Source organism: Ciconia boyciana, chromosome 4 (genome assembly GCF_034638445.1).
Source record: "Ciconia boyciana chromosome 4, ASM3463844v1, whole genome shotgun sequence".
NCBI lineage: Eukaryota > Metazoa > Chordata > Aves > Ciconiiformes > Ciconiidae > Ciconia > Ciconia boyciana.
In genome coordinates this window covers 78,605,320-78,624,096 of record NC_132937.1, presented here as the reverse complement: position 1 = coordinate 78,624,096, position 18,777 = coordinate 78,605,320, and the positions used below count along the sequence as shown (strand labels likewise).

Sequence of the window (18,777 nt, the reverse complement as noted above, 5' to 3'; positions counted from 1 at the left end):
TAAAAAGAACATAAGCATATCCAGTGCCGCAGACTTCAATTCCCAACTGGATAGAAACCAGCACAGACTATTTTCTTACGCGTGAATGTTTCCATTTTTCAGGAAGATTCAATGGAATCTTTACAGTCTGAATGAAGAGTAGCCTAATTAGCACCAACTATGAAAATGGGTTTAAAAATAACTAAATGTACATGCATAAACTAGTAGTAACAAGTTCTGGATTTCCAAACTATTACAGAAATATCTTGGCTTTTCAGTATAAGACAAAAGATGTTGAATAACCTCATACTTCATATTTTTCTTTTGTCTCCCAAAATGGCCGTTTCCCCCTGATTTCAACACTGATAGAAATATTTCCAACAGCTTCCATATTTTCATATAAAGGCTAAAGCCACTTGCCATAGTAAATTATGTAGATCCTAAACTGTTTAGCTGAATTTATAAACTTCCTAACATTGAATATTCAGTACTATATCAGAGACGTACATCAGCATATTGTATGATAAAGTGTCTCCGTTGTCCATCTGAAAACACAGAAAGGACATATTCACCAGGTTTCCCGTGGCTCTCTCGCACCAAGAAGTCTCCTTGCTGTTTTAACAGCTCCTGGGCTTCTATTCTTGGAATTGCACCATGATACCAGTCTTGCTCAGCCAATGGTTTCTCAGTGGTTGATATTACATCAAAGAACTTGGGAAAAATATTGAAGAAAAATGTTATTATAACAGTACGTTTTTAGAGTTTACTTTTACATGAAAAGCATGATAAACAACAATATTTTCTATTTCTGTATCTAAATTATGTATTTCTATTCACAAACAAAATCAAGGCTCTTACATTTATACAAAAGGCATACTGATCACCTTTGTTTCTATTACCTAAAAAATTAATACATAAAAAGCAGAAGTTTATGGAAACATCCATAAAACCATGTAATATTTTTCACTTGGCCTGCTATTTTTCCTAAGCCATACTGACCAACTCTTTCTCACACATTCTGACGTGCTATTAACAACAAAATGAACCATTTCTTTATCCAGACAGAAACTTCTCAGACATAAAAACATAAGAAATTGGTTTATACAAAGCATGTGAATCGGGTAAATTGTTTTCACAGAATTTACCAATTGCATCCCAAATCAATTAATAGCTCTATGAGACATTTTTCCTAGCATTTACACTGTAGCACAGAATATACACCTGGTTCTACTGTGCTTATGAACTTTAGCTTAGAGTTTCTGAAGGTACAAAGATGGTAAGAAATTACTTTCACTGGCTATAAATGGAAGGTAATGAGTTTTAACTTACAATTTCACATATTAATTTTAACAAGCTCACATTGTTTCAGAAAGCACTGAGGAAAACTCTATTTTGTTCAGTGACCACTTCAGATTTATTTGTTATGGCTAGACAGACAAGCCCTTACTTAAGCTGTATGTCATACAAAATCGTTAGTGCCAGAGCTCATAGAAATTCTCACTGCCAGAGTGGTAAAGCTCTGAACAAAATAACACAGTGCGTACTGTATCGTGAGTTGAACAGATATGTGAATGTGTCCCAGGCAAGCCTGCTGAACTGCATTTTAGATAACAGCATGAAGACCCACACCTCAATTAAGCATGATCAAATAGATACAAACAAAGCATACAATTCCGAATTAACCTCTCCTACTGCTCCGCCCTGCAAAAAATAAGATTTTCTTTGTATTATCAAGGATGATATGATATTTCCCCTATGGGGATAGGGAAAGAGAACAGAAACACTCCATCGGTGCATGCAAGGGAAAAAATTGACATGGTGCAGCTACAGGCATGGTGGAGGCCATCTGCACATTAAAGGTCTTCCTGGGGAGGTATTTAGGTTAAGATGACTTACCTAGCCAAAAACCACCAGGAATAATCTCAGACTCTGAGAGTGGGAATGAGTAGATCCAGGAAAGGGAATCTACTCAGAACTTCTTGTTTCCTTGTTTCTTGTCTTTAATTTCTTGTAAAGAAGTTAAAGAACTTCTTTAGGATGTGTAATTCTTTAGCACTTTCAGAGTAAAGTTTCTGGTATAAAAAATGCCTTTGTCTGTGGGTTCCTGGCTGCCTTTCTAAGTTATACCTGAAAAGGTCTATTTTAGTCCAGGATCCTGATGGAAAACTAGAGAACATATTTAAGAGCCTGACAGAGCCTCATATTTTCAGACATCAACACTGGAATCTAGAGCCCTGGGCCCGTATCAGGGATAATTTCAGACATGAGATTTGAGGCCAGCACTGTAACCAACAGACTCATCACTAGAAAGAGTGAGTATGCTCTGTTACAGATTTTGCTCTATTACAGATTCAGAGCTAGGAAGGACTATGTAAGAAACAACAACATCTGGAAGAGGAAGTGCGCAGTCAGAGTTTTTAGGAGCAAAAGATGTAACTGTGTTTACCATCATAGCGAACTACTAAAAGCCCAAGATACTGTTTTGCCAAGAAGGCAGTCATGTATACCTATTTCATCAACAGTTAAATACTTCTCAGATCAGAGCTGTCTACCACTGTTAAATGACACTGTCATCCTCTTTCAGAAATTCCTGAAAGAAAAAATAAGCTTTCAAAATGTTAAAGAATGTTATTTACTTGAACATTTATCGTTCAAAGATGCTGAGTTTGACTCACCAGAAAACCCAGACCTCTGTTATGCTATCTAGAAATGTTAAGGGGTTCAGAGTAGCAAAGCCTTTGCCACAGAAACACATTTTTACTCGAGAAGAAATGTTTCTAAGGATAAGAGGACAGTTCAGGGTCAATAAACTAGTTCATGGTCTTCACAAAGGAAGGTTAAAAAAATAAAAAACCTGACATGCAACTCATTTCATAGCTACTAAAGAGGAAGCCACTAGATAGTAATACCTGCTTATGTTTGAACTGGGTCAAGTCTGAGTCACTGTTTAGACAATCATGATCACATCCCAGAATAAAACATCTTAAAAGCCTTTATGACAGAGAAAAAGCTTATGGAAGAACAAAAGAGCACTTTAGACATTGCTAACTATGGCATTATTTATAACACTAATGTCAATCTTCCCCCTTCTTTTAAATTTGGTTAAACTAATATTTATTACTTTAGAAGGAAACAATGAAAATTCCACAAGGTATCCTCTGATGATTGTCTCCTATCTTACATTACCCTTACTTTTTGTCATATACTATGGGGTAATCATCATCAAGATGGTTTCTCTGATGAAACAAGCAGTAATTATTCATGTTTTGAATGTTATTAAAATTGCATTATTTTTATGAACAAGTCATCCGACTCCAATATATTTTCTGTATGATACAATATTGACCCTGACTGGCTATGAAAGAAAACATAGCTGGAAGCCCAGAACAGTACAAATGCAAGATATATAATCATTTTAATATTGATTTCAACTCAGTTTACACCACTTAGTGCTAATGTTTCTACTGCATTTTATAGTTAGAATTAAATGGTTTAAATGCAAGAAAGGTTAGTCTTTAAAAAAGGTAGAGGAAAAAAGCTACCCACACAAAATTAAATTCCCATCTCTTTCCTTTAAACTCTACTGAGTTTAAATATCAGTGAGCAACTTAATACGACTAATTAGATACCTAAAAGAACAAGTTTGTATTCTAGGCCTTAATGTTTTACAATTTTACATGGGGGATGAGATCCCTTGTTCATTTGTATGTACACACTTACAGAATCACTTACTGATTCAACAACTTAAATGAAGGAATATTTTTCTAAGATTTTTGTTGTTAATTTGACTGGAAGCTAAAAATAAACAATTAATAAAATCATACAGAAGGAAAGGAACTCAACTGTTGATTTTCTACTTCCCCTCCTACCCACCTCCTTTTTTTTGCCTTGTCTTTTTCCTTCAAGATTTCCATTTAGTGCCACGTTTAGCTCATGGATTATTGCGGGGGGGGGGCTTATATACTTCTTCACACTTTTCCTTCTGAGAGGAGGCAAATGCCCTCATATACTTCATCATGCTCCTCATGGACCTATTAGTGTCCTCTTTACTTATTCTGAGCCCCCTTCTCGCTCCCTATTTAACAATCCATTCAAACAGCAGTTCTTCTCCAGCAGTAAAATGAAGCAGTCCCCAGCTGCTGCCCTTATTCAAGAGAAAAATTGAGCAAACAGCAATGTATTATTTCTAACTCCAAAAAATGAGGTATTATTCCTGTATTTACACTGTCAATGAAAAGAAAATAATGGGAATAATATTTTATTAAACTAATAGCTTACTCAGTACTGTATTTTCACATATATTCTGAGCTCAAACTTTGCGTACTTCCTTATTTTCCATCTTTAAGCGAACAAAACATTTTGTCAAGACATTTTTTCTCTCCCAGTGTAAAAGAGGGGCACAGACACAGATGAGAAAGTAGAGCAATACATTTAGGTTGCAAATTTGAGACAATTCCCCGTGGTATAACCTACCTTTAGCCTCAGTGTACCTGGCTCATTCCCACATGCTAATATACTATATGAAACCAACATTAATTCCACCTATTATCCTCTAAACAATAAAAAGTTATCCTATAAACAATAACAGATATCTGTGCCAAGCTCAAATGCATCAGTGCCAAAAAAATAGGCAGAAGGGCAGAAGCTGGCATTCACGATGCAATTCATTCAGACTCTCCATTCAGTTCATTCATAGCACTGCATTACATGTACATGAAAAACGCCTCTTTTCTTGTGCTTCCTCTCCTCATTTGACTAAACTTATGTCTCCTGCTATTATAGAAAACTGGCTTGTATTTTGTCCAAGAGGAGTCACCTGAATCCTTAACCTTGCTGCTTTCTGTTCAAACTATACTTTTTCCCTATATTACCCTTTACCTTCTCATTCTGAGAACATGTAGATCATTTAAGTCTGAACACATAAGTAACAGCTAAACTCCTGGCTGCTTTTGGAAGTACAGGGTTTCTCTACGACTTTCTTCAGATGACACCAAAAAAATTGTTTTCTCTCATTACAGACAGAATTCAACTTCTCCCACCAATTAAAACATATAATAAAACAACTTAAAACATATAATATGAAAACAGGTAGTTAACATAATGTTTTTACACTATAAGACAATCAGTACTGGTCCTTTTCCTACTCTGCTTCAAGTAGGAAATAACTAATTATTTTATGTATGTTATTATTATTTTATAATACACCTCCAATAATCACTCCATATACTTTGTTGATGGATAAGAAGTTTTAAGTACCAGTTTATACATTTAGCAATAAGCATGGTTATGCAGTTGTCAGCAGGAAAAAGCCAAGCGGCCGATCACATTAAGAGCTAAGTACTAATTCATGAAGCAAATTTTAGCTGTATATGCATAGTTAGCTTTTCTAACACACGAGAATTTGCTAAATCAAAACACAAAACCTGAAAACTGATTGGTTTATATCCTGACTTTGAAGCTCATTTAAGTGATAAGTAATCAAGAGTACACTTGTTACTCAGATTTTACTTTCTGCTTCAAATGACCCAAATGCAATCTTACTTCTCCCGAATATATTCCAAGGCTTCAGCAATACTACCTACTATATATCTACATGCAGGTCTACACCAGCTTCCATGGCATTAATAGTGATATAGACTGGAATGAAAATCAAAATGAGGCACATAGGTTATTTAAAATGACACTTTAATTAAAGCCAATGAAAATTTTGACATTGACTTCCCCTGACTTTATCTTGTTTCATCAATTTTTTATCTTGATCCTCTTCTTGAAATTTTTTCTCTTCCCATTTTTCTCCGAAGCAGTTTTAGGTAGCATTTTTATTTTCTAAAAAAATTGTAACAAGTTGTATAACATACAAATAGACCGTTAAAGCTATGTCTCACCTACACAAAGAACAGAGGTCACAGCAATATATATTTTAAGATGCTTTTATTGTGATATTTTGCATTTTTACATCAATTAGAAGTTTTATAAACCAAAAAGTATGATAATGTGGAAATTTTGTTCATCTCCAGGGATATTTTAATATTTTAGCAGGGCTTTTCCTATTACTTTTCAAATATGTCATGCAACTTTCACATTTTTCATAGTAAAAGTGTTCCTGTCCTAAGTTGATCTCATTATCATATCTATTGTTCCATTCCTTTATCACTATATACAATTTTCCAATGTATACACATGTATATACACACATATGTATATGGATATATGCAACTGTAATCTCTTCCACACATTCTGAATATTGTTTAGCTTAAATAAAGTTTACTGGGTCCTTTAATGGGTCCTTGGATGCAATCCTGCAGCATAAAATAGAAGGCCCATTCATTCTAAAGTTTTCTCAAAAATGCTATTTTGAGCTAATGTTTCAGGTGACAAGATCACAATTAAAAGGCAGTTTTAAAAAGTTTTAAAAATTCTGCCCAACTTTTTTGGTGTTTTTTTTTTGTTTTGTTTTTAGTTGGGTTTTTTTTTTTAGTTTTGGTTTTTATGGGTTTTTTCTGTTGGGCGGGTTGGGATGATCACCTGTTCCACTTCAGGAAAATACAGGAGGAAGGTTTTCAAGTAAAATCTGACACCTACCTAAGTAGGTACTCAAGTATTCTAACTAGTCTTGTAAGCTTCTATATGAAAACAAATAGAGGTAATACAAAAGCAAAAGAAACACAAAAGTTTCTCCATCCATTAGGGAACCTGAACAAAAGCTGACTACAAGTAAGAAATACTCAACAACCATTTTTAGTGGGGACTGAAGCAAGATGTATAATACCTAATTACTTAAATAGTACCAGTTATTGAGTAAGTAGCAGTAGTAGTTGTAATAATAATAATAATAATAATAATAATAATAATAATAATAATAATATGCTTATATACCGGTGCCTTTATAACAAATATGGGGAATATAATTATTGCAACAATGGGTAAAACATGCATGATCATCTGACCTGCTACAGAATATCATAATACAGTGCATTTCCAGTAAATCAGACTTACTTGGAAGAGTACTCTTAAAAGTACAGCACCAGTCTGGGAGCCGCAAAGAACATACAAATTATCTTTTTTTCCTAAAGTGCAACAAGTTGTTCTGACATATTATTATGCCACGATATTACCATGTCTGCTGATCAATCAGAACAGTGTTTTTATAAAATAATTTTAATGTAATTTTTGTGTATGTAGATGGAAATGCATGACGCTTCAGAAAAAAAATCCTACTTCAGCTGTAAAAATAACAGAATTTAGTACAATACTACATTATTAATACTACTTACCGATGATGAGCCCAACATGGATTTTGGAGACCTTATAATTCCAGCTATGGAATGACGTATAGTGTCAAATCTTGAGACTTTGTCCTTCTTGTCCTAGGAGAAAAAGCAGTATCTCCAGTGAAAACAAGCAGATTGGTATGATAACTGAATTATTGGAGAACGTGGAACGTAGACTCCTGGATTTTATTTAAATAAAAGGCAGGGGTAGAGCCTCTACTGATATAAACCAGTCAGTGTCAACATCAGTGGGATTAAGCTAACTCATATCAATTTAACTGCTGACAAATTCTATAATTCCTTAAATATTTTGTGCAATTATTTTAAGTATCACTATTGTTAACTATAAAGAGAACTTAAATTCTTTTGTACCCTAAAAACAAAGGACATAATTCGTAGTTCTCCTGAAATCCCTATTTTTTTAAAAAGGACATTGATTTGAAACAATATAATAAAAAAAAGCCCACATAGTAAACCTCAAATATATATATGTACATTATCCTTACTTAATAAATGGGGGAGGGGGGAGTCCCTTTTATTAACACATTCTTCTCTAACAATATACTACTTGTAAATATTAGTACCAAACAGTGCAAGTTATAGGATCCATTTGTTTTCTGGCACTACCGTAAAACATAGGAGCAGCCATCATCTGGGTTTTAAATTCTGTAAGAAGAGGGCTCTAACTGGAATATTGAAACAGCCTTTAAGCATCTCTAGTTCAGCATAAATCCATGTAAATTCCAAGGTGCTCATAACTTGACTTAGTCCAAAGACTATATATTTCTTAATCTCTGATCTACCATCAGCTCTCAAAATTACTATCAAAGAATCTTTAAAAAAATACAAAAATTTTTTTTAACACTGACAAACCGAGCTTATTTATTGTAAATGACTCTCAGAAACAGCCAAGATATTTTAATGAGTATTTGCAAAGTAATTAAACCCGAAGCAGAGAGACCACATGTTAACAATCTCATTCTAATCAGTTATAGGTTACCTAAACTGTAAGAAACTGATAATGGAGACAGACTACAACTGTTTGGTAGTGTTACAAAGAAAAATTGCTTCCAAGTTTTGGATGTACACCCTTGACTGAAGAAACAGAAAATCTGATTAAGTAATAAATGCAGCTTCAGTTTATTCCAGGACTTCTGAATAAGCAATAATATTCATTCATTCTATATACAGAATATATCAGTGTTTGAAAATGACTCCCAAATACAATTTAGTTTACAGGATATAGGTTAAACATGGTATTAGTAAAATAAATTTATTTATTTGGTAGCAAAATTCTGCAATGTGCCTTCATTTGTATGCTGTGAAAAAAGAGTGCAAAAACCAGTCAAATAGTCAAAACATTAATAGGGATTTTATGAGTCACTGAAATACTCATTAACTATGTGCCCCACTTACCCATCAATAATATTTTTATTCCTTTTATCAGACTCAAGTAATATTGTATGACAACTAGTTTTCTTAAAATAAAACACTCTGTACTGAGTTCTGATTTTTATATTTATAATATTGATGAATTCAACTGGCTATACACACACACACAAAAAAAAGTCTATTTAACAATAGAGGGACACAGAGTCTAAATTTGCTTGTGTACCTGCTGGGTGTGGAATGATCCACTCATTTCACACATGTCTTCAGAAGTGAGCCATGAGATTTAACTGCAATTAAATGTTTAGTTCTTATATGACAGGAAAAAGCAAGTTACCAAAAGATGCATGACTTCCACTACACTTCCCCTAAACAAACTCAGGAGTTTTCTTTCTATTTTACAGTAATAGCATGCTATTGTGACAATATCAAACTACAAGTAAGGTTCTACACTCACCAGTTTCTCCTTACTGAAAAATGTTTTTAGCAGGAAGTTTTTTTGACTCAAAGTACCAGAAAGACTCATGGACTGGGCCCCATCAGAGGACTTTGATAAGCACCACTGAGTGATATATAGTGGCTAATAGCTGCATGAAATAGAATGAGCATTAAAATTGTGATTTAAGGAATAAACTTTGTCTCTGTTCAAAATGTAGTGCATACCCTGTTCAAACAGCAATACATTTATAAACACTGTTCAGTATTTTTATAGCACTTTCCCTCTGACACACTGAAACTACTCTGTATCTTACAGCAATGAAGACTCACAATTTGTCTGCACAGCAGGCATTATCAAGCACATGACAAACACAACTGCAGCCTGTACTGAGTTTATTTATTCCACTTAAGTATTTTTGAGGCAACCTGAATAAAACTGAAGAGCAGCAACAGTGGCCTTTTACTGAATTTTTTTTGCCATTGCCCAGCTGCAGACCACCTTAGAAGGACCCATTAAATCTTGCAGAAAATCAGTTTTCACTGAGAACAGTATATTCACCAGTGTGAAGTGAGAGTGAGAGTGAGAGATGTTCTTATTAGTTAAGTCAGGGTGTTATTTGAAGCCTACTTTCCAAAATAAAAGGAAATACACATCAGAGCTGTCCTTCAGTGATCTCTACCCCAGCCACGTTAAATTTTGAATCTCTCAGCCAAGGCCCTCACAATTTAGCGAAGGATTTAGTAAATGAAAGGATTATCTCAGGATATTAGGTTATTTAAAATTTCTGGAGGAAGCCAACACAGAGCAGACATTCTCTGTGTCCTCAGGAAGAAAAGTTCATTATAATTCCACACAATACTCATTCCAACAAACATCAGACATCTGACTAACCAGGACAACCATGCTAGCTATGTAGTCACCACATACACTTCAGACAAACTCATAAGACATGTTACTGTTTGACTAACAAACGAGAAGGGCACTGGAAAGGAATTAGGAGTTCTGCATCAGGGATGCTGTAGAGAGCATTATGGAGTAGTATGCTTGGTAGCATACATGATGCACCTACTAAAACATATTAGCTGATTCAGTTTCATTTTCATTTAAAAGAATTACTTTCAGACATATTAGCAAAATGGTAGCACAATTTGTCACTTCCTTTATTTCATACTACACCAATTTAATGAAAAAGAAAACTCATCTGTAGACCATAATATTTTATGCAATGACTGAATTACTGCAGAATAAATTGTAGTTTACCATTAAGAAGCTAGATATGTATGAAAATATATACTGTCATTAGAGAACATTTTTAATCTATTTCTTTGACTGCGTTTAAATGTACCTGTGGCACAAGAGCACATCATACAAGGAATTATGAAAAAAGCATTGACTGATATTTCCCTTTTAGGACTAGCCATATTTCTAATCACTCTCCAGAATTAATTAAAATGAATCTCCACCAGACTTGGGACTGGCACTTAGAACAGGTAATGAATTTTCTATCCATTGGACAGATACACCTAGCAAAACTGCTGAAAATCCAACTACTTACCCTGGAATGAAGCAAGACTGATTAACTTCTTTATGGAATACAAAAAGCTGTTTTATGGACAGGACTTCTTGTCATTATCCCCTTTGGTAAACAATGCAAACCACTACTGCTTTTACTTCCAAATAATATAGAAAAGATTTACTAAGACAAATAACTCTTTTATTGAGAAACTGATTAACAGCAACTACTTGTAACCATCAGATTAGAGTGCTCCATCATATTTTACAAGCAACCAGTTTCGGATGCAGCAGTGCTATAATTCTTCTGCCACAAAACAAGGAATGCTGAAACCCTGTTCCCACTTGTATACTCCTCAGCCAGCCTTTTCATTCCAGTTCTCTTTTTCCTTCTTAATACTCAATATGATTACCTCAGCTCTTTTAAAGAGAAGTCACAGCAGAAGACAACCACTCTGGCACTCTTAATTTTGCTTTCAATTTTTCTCTTCTGACAAGATGCAGAGAGGAAAAATAAAGCATAAGAACCCAAAAAGAAGGGCAGAATTCAGGCCAGTTGAAAAACTCAAGTGAAGCACACCCTATTTTGCTTGAGAATATCCTCAGGTGCATCTTTATACGTGATATACAGAAAGCCAAGCTTCTGTGTTTCGTATGCTCACCTTAGGAGATTTTGTGCAACATGAGGTCCTGTCCATTTTAATGGATTTTCCCCTAGAATTTAGCTTTTGTCGTCATGCACTACAACTGTTAGGGTCCTGTGGACAAAAATCTCCCTTTTGCCAGACATACAGTTCTGTCACTGGACAAAATCACCACAGATCTTACAGTGCATGAAAAATAATACAATACACCCAGAAGTGTGACACAATCAAAATGACAGGCCATAAGAATCATATTCGCAATGGTACTTTGAATGAACATGAGCAAGACAAAGCAACAGGGCAAAAGATTTTGCTTAAATTGAACTGCATAATGTAAAAGCTCAAAAGAGCTTTTTAGCTGTATGAATCCAGAAAAATGGCTGTACCTTAGATGTTGTTATAAAAGAAAAATAATCTATACTCTTTTTAAAAAAGCAAGGAAGTAAGAAGCTGGAGAGAGATCTAAGATAAAAATAGAACAGATTTAATGCTTCTGAGGGACAGGCAAATAGTAACACTATCTCTACTGATCAAAAGGTGGAAGATTAGCAATACGAGGGACAACAGACAATGCAGCATATATTGAATATTGCTAAAAAAACTATCCAGCCATGTACATATAGGTGATATAAATAGGTACTCAATGACTTTTTTTCCTCAGTCTTCACCGGCAAGTGCTCAAGCCACACTGCCCAAGTCGCAGAAGGCAAAGGCAGGGACTGGGAGAATGAAGAACCACCCACTGTAGAAGATCAGGTTCAAGACCATCTAAGGAACCTGAAGGTGCACAAGTCCATGGGACCTGATGAGATGAATCCGCAGGTCCTGAGGGAACTGGTGGATGAAGTTGCTAAGCCACTATCCATCATATTTGAAAACTCATGGCAGTCTGGTGAAGTTCCCACTGACCGGAAAAGGGGAAACATAACTCCCATTTTCAAAAAGAGAAAAAAGGAAGACCCGGGGAGCTACAGGCCAGTCAGTCTCACCTCTGTGCCTAGCAAGATCACAGAGCAGATCCTCCTGGAAACTATGCTGAGGCACATGGAAAATAAGGATGCGATTGGTGACAGCCAACGTGGCTTCACAAAGGGCAAATCGTGCCTGAGAAATTTGGTAGCCCTCTACGACGGGGTTATAGCGTTGGTGGATAAGGGAAGAGCAACTGACGTCATCTGCCTGGACTTGTGCAAAGCACTTGACACTGTCCCGCACGACATCCCTGTCTCTAAATTGGAGAGACATGGATTTGACGGATGGACCACTTGGTGGATAAGGAATTGGCTCGATGGTTGCACTCAAAGAGTTGCCGTCAACGGCTCAATGTCTAAGTGGACACCAGTGACGAGTTGTGTTCCTCAGGGGTCAGTATTGGGACTGGCGTTGTTTAACATCTTTGTCGGTGACATGGACAGTGGGATTGAGTGCACCCTCAGCAAGTTTGCCGACGACACCAAGCTGTGTGTCGTGGTCGACACGCTGGAGGGAAAGGGATGCCATCCAGAGGAACCTTGACAGGCTTGAGAGATGAGCCCATGAGAACCTCATGAAGTTCAACAAGGCCAAGTGCAAGGTCCTGCACATGGGTCGGGGCAATCCCAAGCACAACTACAGGCTGGGCGGAGAATGGATTGAGAGCAGCCTTTAGGAGAAGGACTTGGGGGTGTTGGTTGATAAGAAGCTCAACATGACCCAGCAATGTGTACTTGCGGCCCAGAAAGACAATCGTATCCTGGGCTGCATCAAAAGAGGCATGGCCAAGCAGGTCGAGGGAGGTGATTCTCCCTCTCTACTCCGCTCTTGTGAGACCCCACCTGGAGTACTGCGTTCAGCTCTGGGGCCCCCGACATAAGAAGGACATGGACCTCTTGGAGCGAGGCCAGAGGAGGGCCACGAAAATGATTACAGGGCTGGAGCATCTCTCCTCTGAAGACAGGCTGAGAGAGTTGGGCTTGTTCACCCTGCAGAAGCGAAGGCTCCAGGGAGAGCTTATAGCAGCCTTCCAGTACCTGAAGGTGGCCTACAAGAAAGATGGAGAGGGACTTTTTACAAGGGCATGCAGTGCTAGCTCAAGGGGTAATGGCTTTAAAGTGAAAGAAGGTAGATTTAGGTTAGATATAAGGAAGAAATTCTTCACTATGGGGGTGGTGAGACACTGGAACAGGTTGCCCAGAGAAGTTGTGGATGCCCCCTCCCTTGGAAGTGTTCAAGGCCAGGCTGGATGGGGCTTTGAGCAACCGAGTCTAGTGGAAGGTGTCCTTGCCCATGGCAGGGGGGTTGGAACTAGATGATCTTTAAGGTGCTTTCCAACCCAAACCATTCTGTGATTCTATGATTCAATGAACTTACAGATAAAAAAGACAAACCAGACAGTATCTCCCAGAGCAATTAAGATGCTCTCCTTTTCATTTTTGGTTTGAAGATATGATTTTCCTGATGAAAAATATGCCAGAACAACATTAATCTTAAGGCTTCAAATTTAGAAATCGGGGAGAACAAGGAAGATTTTTGCTCTTAGAAAGCTATAGATGTCTGGCATGAGAATGGAGTTTTGTGTTTTATAAGCAAAGTGTTCTTCAAAGAAGCTTTAGAGAAAATAATCTTCTGAAAATGATCCTCTGCATTAGTCAGTTCAGCACTGGAGATTAAAAGTTATTGAGGAGAGGCCCCAAAAACACATAATAAACTTAGATTATGACAGTAACTCTGGCCTACATATTGATGAATGGATATACTAACCACAAAATCTTTGTGTGTCTGTTTCATTGGTATTAGCGCATACTGAAGGAGATGTAAATGCTGACACATATTAAAACCTGAACATACAGTAGGACATGCCTGATGTTTCTGAAGTCTGTGATCATAAATAAGTCTAAATAAGTCATAAATAGTCATAAATAAGACTAAACTCATACCTCACAAGGCTTTTTTTTTCTCATCCATGACAGAACTGGGTATTTCAGAAAGACCACATGTACAAAACCAGTTAAAGAATCATGCTATCTTTACCAAACAAAACAGGGTATTTTAAACTATTAACATGGCACTCAGACAGGGAAGGAGTTGCTGGATGAATATGAGCTGATTATTTGAGCTGAGCAGATCACCTATGTTCGGAGCACCTTCCCAGGAATTATAATATGCATTTTCTTAGTTTGCTATTGTAGATATCTAGAATTGGGAGCAGCACTATGCAGAGCCATGAAGATGTAACACGAAGTTATTAAAAATTAAAACATTCAAAGCTAATTAAAAATATCTCGAGTACACAGTGAAACCAATTAAACAACACAGCTATTCAAAAACTATTTTTTGATAAGGTAACATTTTCTGTTTTAAACACAAGTAACACCTTCCAAAGCAGCAGAAATTATGCATAATTGACTGTCGTGGTTTAGCTTCAGTCGGCAGCTAAGCACCACACAGCTGCTCGCTCACCCTCCCCCCCGCTTGGATGGGGGAGAGAATCGGAAGAGCAAAAGTAAGAAAACTTGTGGGTTGAGATAAGAACAGTTTAATAATTGAAAATAATAATAATAATTGAAAATAATAATAATAATAATAATAACAACAACAATAATGATGATAAATTGTAATGAAAAGGAAAACAAGGGGGGAAGAGGGGGGACAGGGGACACAAAACCCAGGAAAAAAAACAAGTGATGCAACCACTCACCACCCACCAACCGACACCCAGCCAGTCCCCGCGCAGTGATCCCTACCCCCCGGCCAACTCCCCCCAGTTTATATACTGAGCATGACGCCATATGGTATGGAATAGCCGTTTGGCCAGTTTGGGTCAGCTGTTTTGGCTGTGCCCCCTCCCAGCTTCTTGTGCACCTGGCAGAGCATGGGAAGCTGAAAAGTCCCTGACTAGTGAAAATATTGCTTAGCAACAACTAAAACATCAGTGTGTTATCAACATTATTCTCATACTAAATCCAAAACACAGCACTATACCAGCTACTAGGAAGAAAATTAACTCTATCCTAGCCGAAAGCAGGACACTGATGTACACATATTGTAAAACACTGCACTGCATGCAAATTAATGTTCCACCTTCTGAATTGCAGGGGCTAGCCTGAAACACAAGACTTACTGGTGTGAAATTTAAGAACAGCTGTATTTTCTCAGACCAAAGATACATCCTAGTCCATGCTAGTGGCCTAATGGCCTGTAAGAAAAGGAGAATGATAATTCTTCAGAGCATATCCTTGTCCTCTAAAGATCTATCGTATAAGATTTGCCTTAGTAGTGTAAGATGTCATGTTTCTGTATGTAACAGTCAGGGAAGGATTTTCCTTCCATAAATCTTTTCAGCTACTTTCAGAATCTATATAAACTATTACAACCCACTGCTGTAGCAACCAGTTGCACAACTTAATTACATGTTTTTGAAGAACACGTTTGTCTGATTAGTTTGAATCGTCTGCCTACTGTGGTTATTTGACGGTCCCTGCTTCGTGCTTCTGAAGAAACAGTGAACAACCATTATTCCCTATTCACTTTCTCCATGTCAGCCAACACGTTGTATGCATCTTTATCACATTCCCCTTCAGTCTGCTTTTTCAAGTCTGAAAAGCCCAATCTACTTATTCACTAATTCTACAGAAGTTTCTCCACGTATCTGAGCATTATTTTGCCCTTCTGAATTCTCCTACATCAATTTTGTAATTTAGGGAGCTTAAAATAAAAGCAGCTACATGGAGCCAGACTCTTCTAGCCAGACGCAGCAAAAGCACAAGCAGCAACAGACAATTTGTATTGAGAAAAAATCCAGCTAGATACTGAAAAAAAAAATTCACAATGAGGACGGTGATCAAATACTGAAACAGGTTGCCCAGAGAGACTTCCATCACTGGAGTTGCTAGAACCTCAACTGCAACAAGGCATTGCGCAGCCTGATATGACATCAAAGATGACCCTGCTCTGAGAAAGAAACTGGACCAGATGGCCTCCCTGAGATATCTTCCAATTTAAATTATTCTGCAGTTCTATGGCATTTGGGAAGCAGGTGCACATCAATTTATACAGTGATGTAATGTTTTCATCTCTATTCTCTGTTCCTTTCCTGAAAAATTCTAGCTTTTTTTTTTTGTTTTGATCACTAAATAAATAGTGACCTGATATCTTCAGGAACATTTAGACCATATTTTGAGTGGTAACTCAGAGTTCATTACTGGTATATGTGAAATCAAGCACTGTTACTACAATCAGGTCTGCAGGAATATAATTACACAGTATGATGCTAATATTAAAAAAAAAAAAAAAAGACTGTTAGAAATAATACATATAATTTATAACAAGTAAAGGAAGTCACTCAACTTACTATCAAAAAATATTTGCTTTATTTCCAAATAAATTTTTCTGCTCTTGTGATAAGTTATATACATATGATTATTTATATACCAGAATTTTGAAGGTGCAACAGAGGCTAGAAAGTAATTTTTTTTGTTCAGGAAAACAGCAATAAGAAAGAGCGTTAAACAAGAGATTGGTGGGCTATTTGGAGACAAAAACCTGAAAGCCTTTGGCAGATTTTACTTAAGAAAGCCTCAGATTTCAGCAAACACTTTGTGTAAATAAATTAATTTTTAAAAAAGGAGCATGAATACTATGATTGACCCTTTGCTTTCTTTTGGAATGACTACCTATCAGAACAGAATGTAGAGTTAAGTTGTCTGCACTATGTTTTCTGTTTTAATTAGAGTTTCAGAGGACCAATTTTTCAAGCTACATATGAAATGTCAGGGAAATGTCACCTTCATCTTTGAAATGATTAGTAAATCTTCCAAACACACAAATATGTATTAGAGGTCTTTAAGGAAGTAGAGTACTTCTTAATGGGGGCTAGCAATAATGTTTCTAGACACATGGTACATTTTAATTATTAAATACTAAACAGCCTTTTTATTTTAAAAAACAAGAGTATTTTTATTTCATGTAATTATCATCAAGAATGTCAACTATGCTTTAAAGAAGATGACTAAATGTACTGCATCTAAGCTGAGGCACTGAGATCCTGTCCAATAGCTATTTTTGTGGAAGGAAAAAGTAACCAGCCAAAAAGCTTTTGCAAGGCACATAGAAAGGCCCCTGAAATTCACCAAGGAATTCCTGCTTTGCTTAATGAATGTATCTACAGATCCACTAAATCCTAATACACCTCCATCCACTGACTGCATAACGATGCCAAATAAAGGAAAATTGATTTCAATAAAGGCAATGTAACAAGCCAATTCAGACTTCTGAAATCTTAGAGCCAAACTTAGAATTAATACATATTTTTTGAAACATTAAATTTAAACGCCATTACCTTATGTAACTGGGGGAACATGTATCAGGGAAAATGAAGGCTTCTGACCTACTAAAACCTCAGGCTGGTATGTAAATGTACAGATATGAATTGTCTCACTGATCTCAAGAGCACTGTTATTAATCAATAATGCTATTAGTAACTTAATGTACAAATATTTTATTAATTCTTACACTATCACTCTACTAGTTTCAAGTAATCAAAAATGATCCAATTTCAGTCTGTACCGCACTTGCTATAGCTGAAAGGGAAGTACCTAGTCATAACATGATCCTTCTCCTCCTTGGCAGTCATTGCCACATCACAGTAAGAGATCCTCAAATATACACACAAGGCCTCTCTTGCTATAATTCTGTGTAAACTCATGAAGTTGCAACAGGAGAACATAAAATGGACTATACTGAGTGCTCCTAGTTGTACTGCAGTACCTAATGTTCACGAAAGCAAGAAAACCTGCATCTTCTCACATCCTCTGGCAGCTCACCATCCAAAAAGCCAAGATGATTAACTAGCTGCTGGTCAAATTCACCATCTGCCAGGACGACATCTTGCTCAACATTCAGGCTGTGCTGCCGCTCGAGAAAATCAAGAACCACAACAAGCCAGAGCAGTGAATGAACTACTGCCACTGTTCCAGGCAAGAAGTGACCAAAACAACCTGAACAACAGTCAAGAACGGATGAGAGGTAAGAGTATACAGAGTGGGAATGTATTACATTTCTTCAAATACTCTCCCTGTTTCCAAACATTTTCATCTTCCTAAGCCAGATATAATTTTTAGCCTAGAAACCAGCATTTATGGGTTAGCAGTTACATATACTAACATCAGAATAAGCAATCAGTGAATCAGTGAGATTTCATGAATGTGACTTGAAATTTCAAGAATATAACCATAAATTTAAAAACAACGTAAAGCTCAATGTATGTTAGAGAAAAAATGTTAAGAGATCATAAAACATGCAAAGCAAACCAACTGTGAGGAAATTTTGTATTTCCATCATCTAAACATTACAGTTTGTCAGGTGGCTATGAAAAGCACATGCTATATTAGCTAGAAAGACATGTGCATCCACAAATCATTTAAAGTTAACAATGCTTAGGAGCATTTTTTGAAGCAAAAAGGCTAGTTTTATTTTGTACTTTATTACTGTACACATCCAGCTGAAATAGTTTCAGGTGTGTATGACCCAAGTTCTACAGAAGAACAGAGAAATACAGTAATGCTAG

General features: G+C 36.5%; 1 protein-coding gene across 8 annotated transcripts in view; it reads right to left on the bottom strand.

Moving 5' to 3' along the window:
* The window catches only part of FER (FER tyrosine kinase), a 200,385-nt gene that overhangs the window by 106,687 nt on the left and 74,921 nt on the right, over positions 1 to 18,777 (bottom strand). For 4 of the 8 annotated variants that reach the window (XR_012042274.1, XM_072860242.1, XM_072860243.1 and 1 more), the window contains 2 exons: positions 7,254 to 7,346; positions 487 to 690 (listed from right to left, as the gene is read on the bottom strand). The exons of 1 other annotated variant lie outside the window; for it this stretch is intronic. Coding sequence is in view for 5 of the 7 variants with exons in the window: in XM_072860242.1 (XP_072716343.1) it covers positions 487 to 690; positions 7,254 to 7,346 (297 nt within the window). In the remaining 2 variants the exon portion in view is untranslated. The remainder of the gene's footprint in view (positions 1 to 486; positions 691 to 7,253; positions 7,347 to 18,777) is intronic. 3 more of the 8 variants (XM_072860244.1, XM_072860245.1, XR_012042277.1) reach the window with 2 other exon arrangements.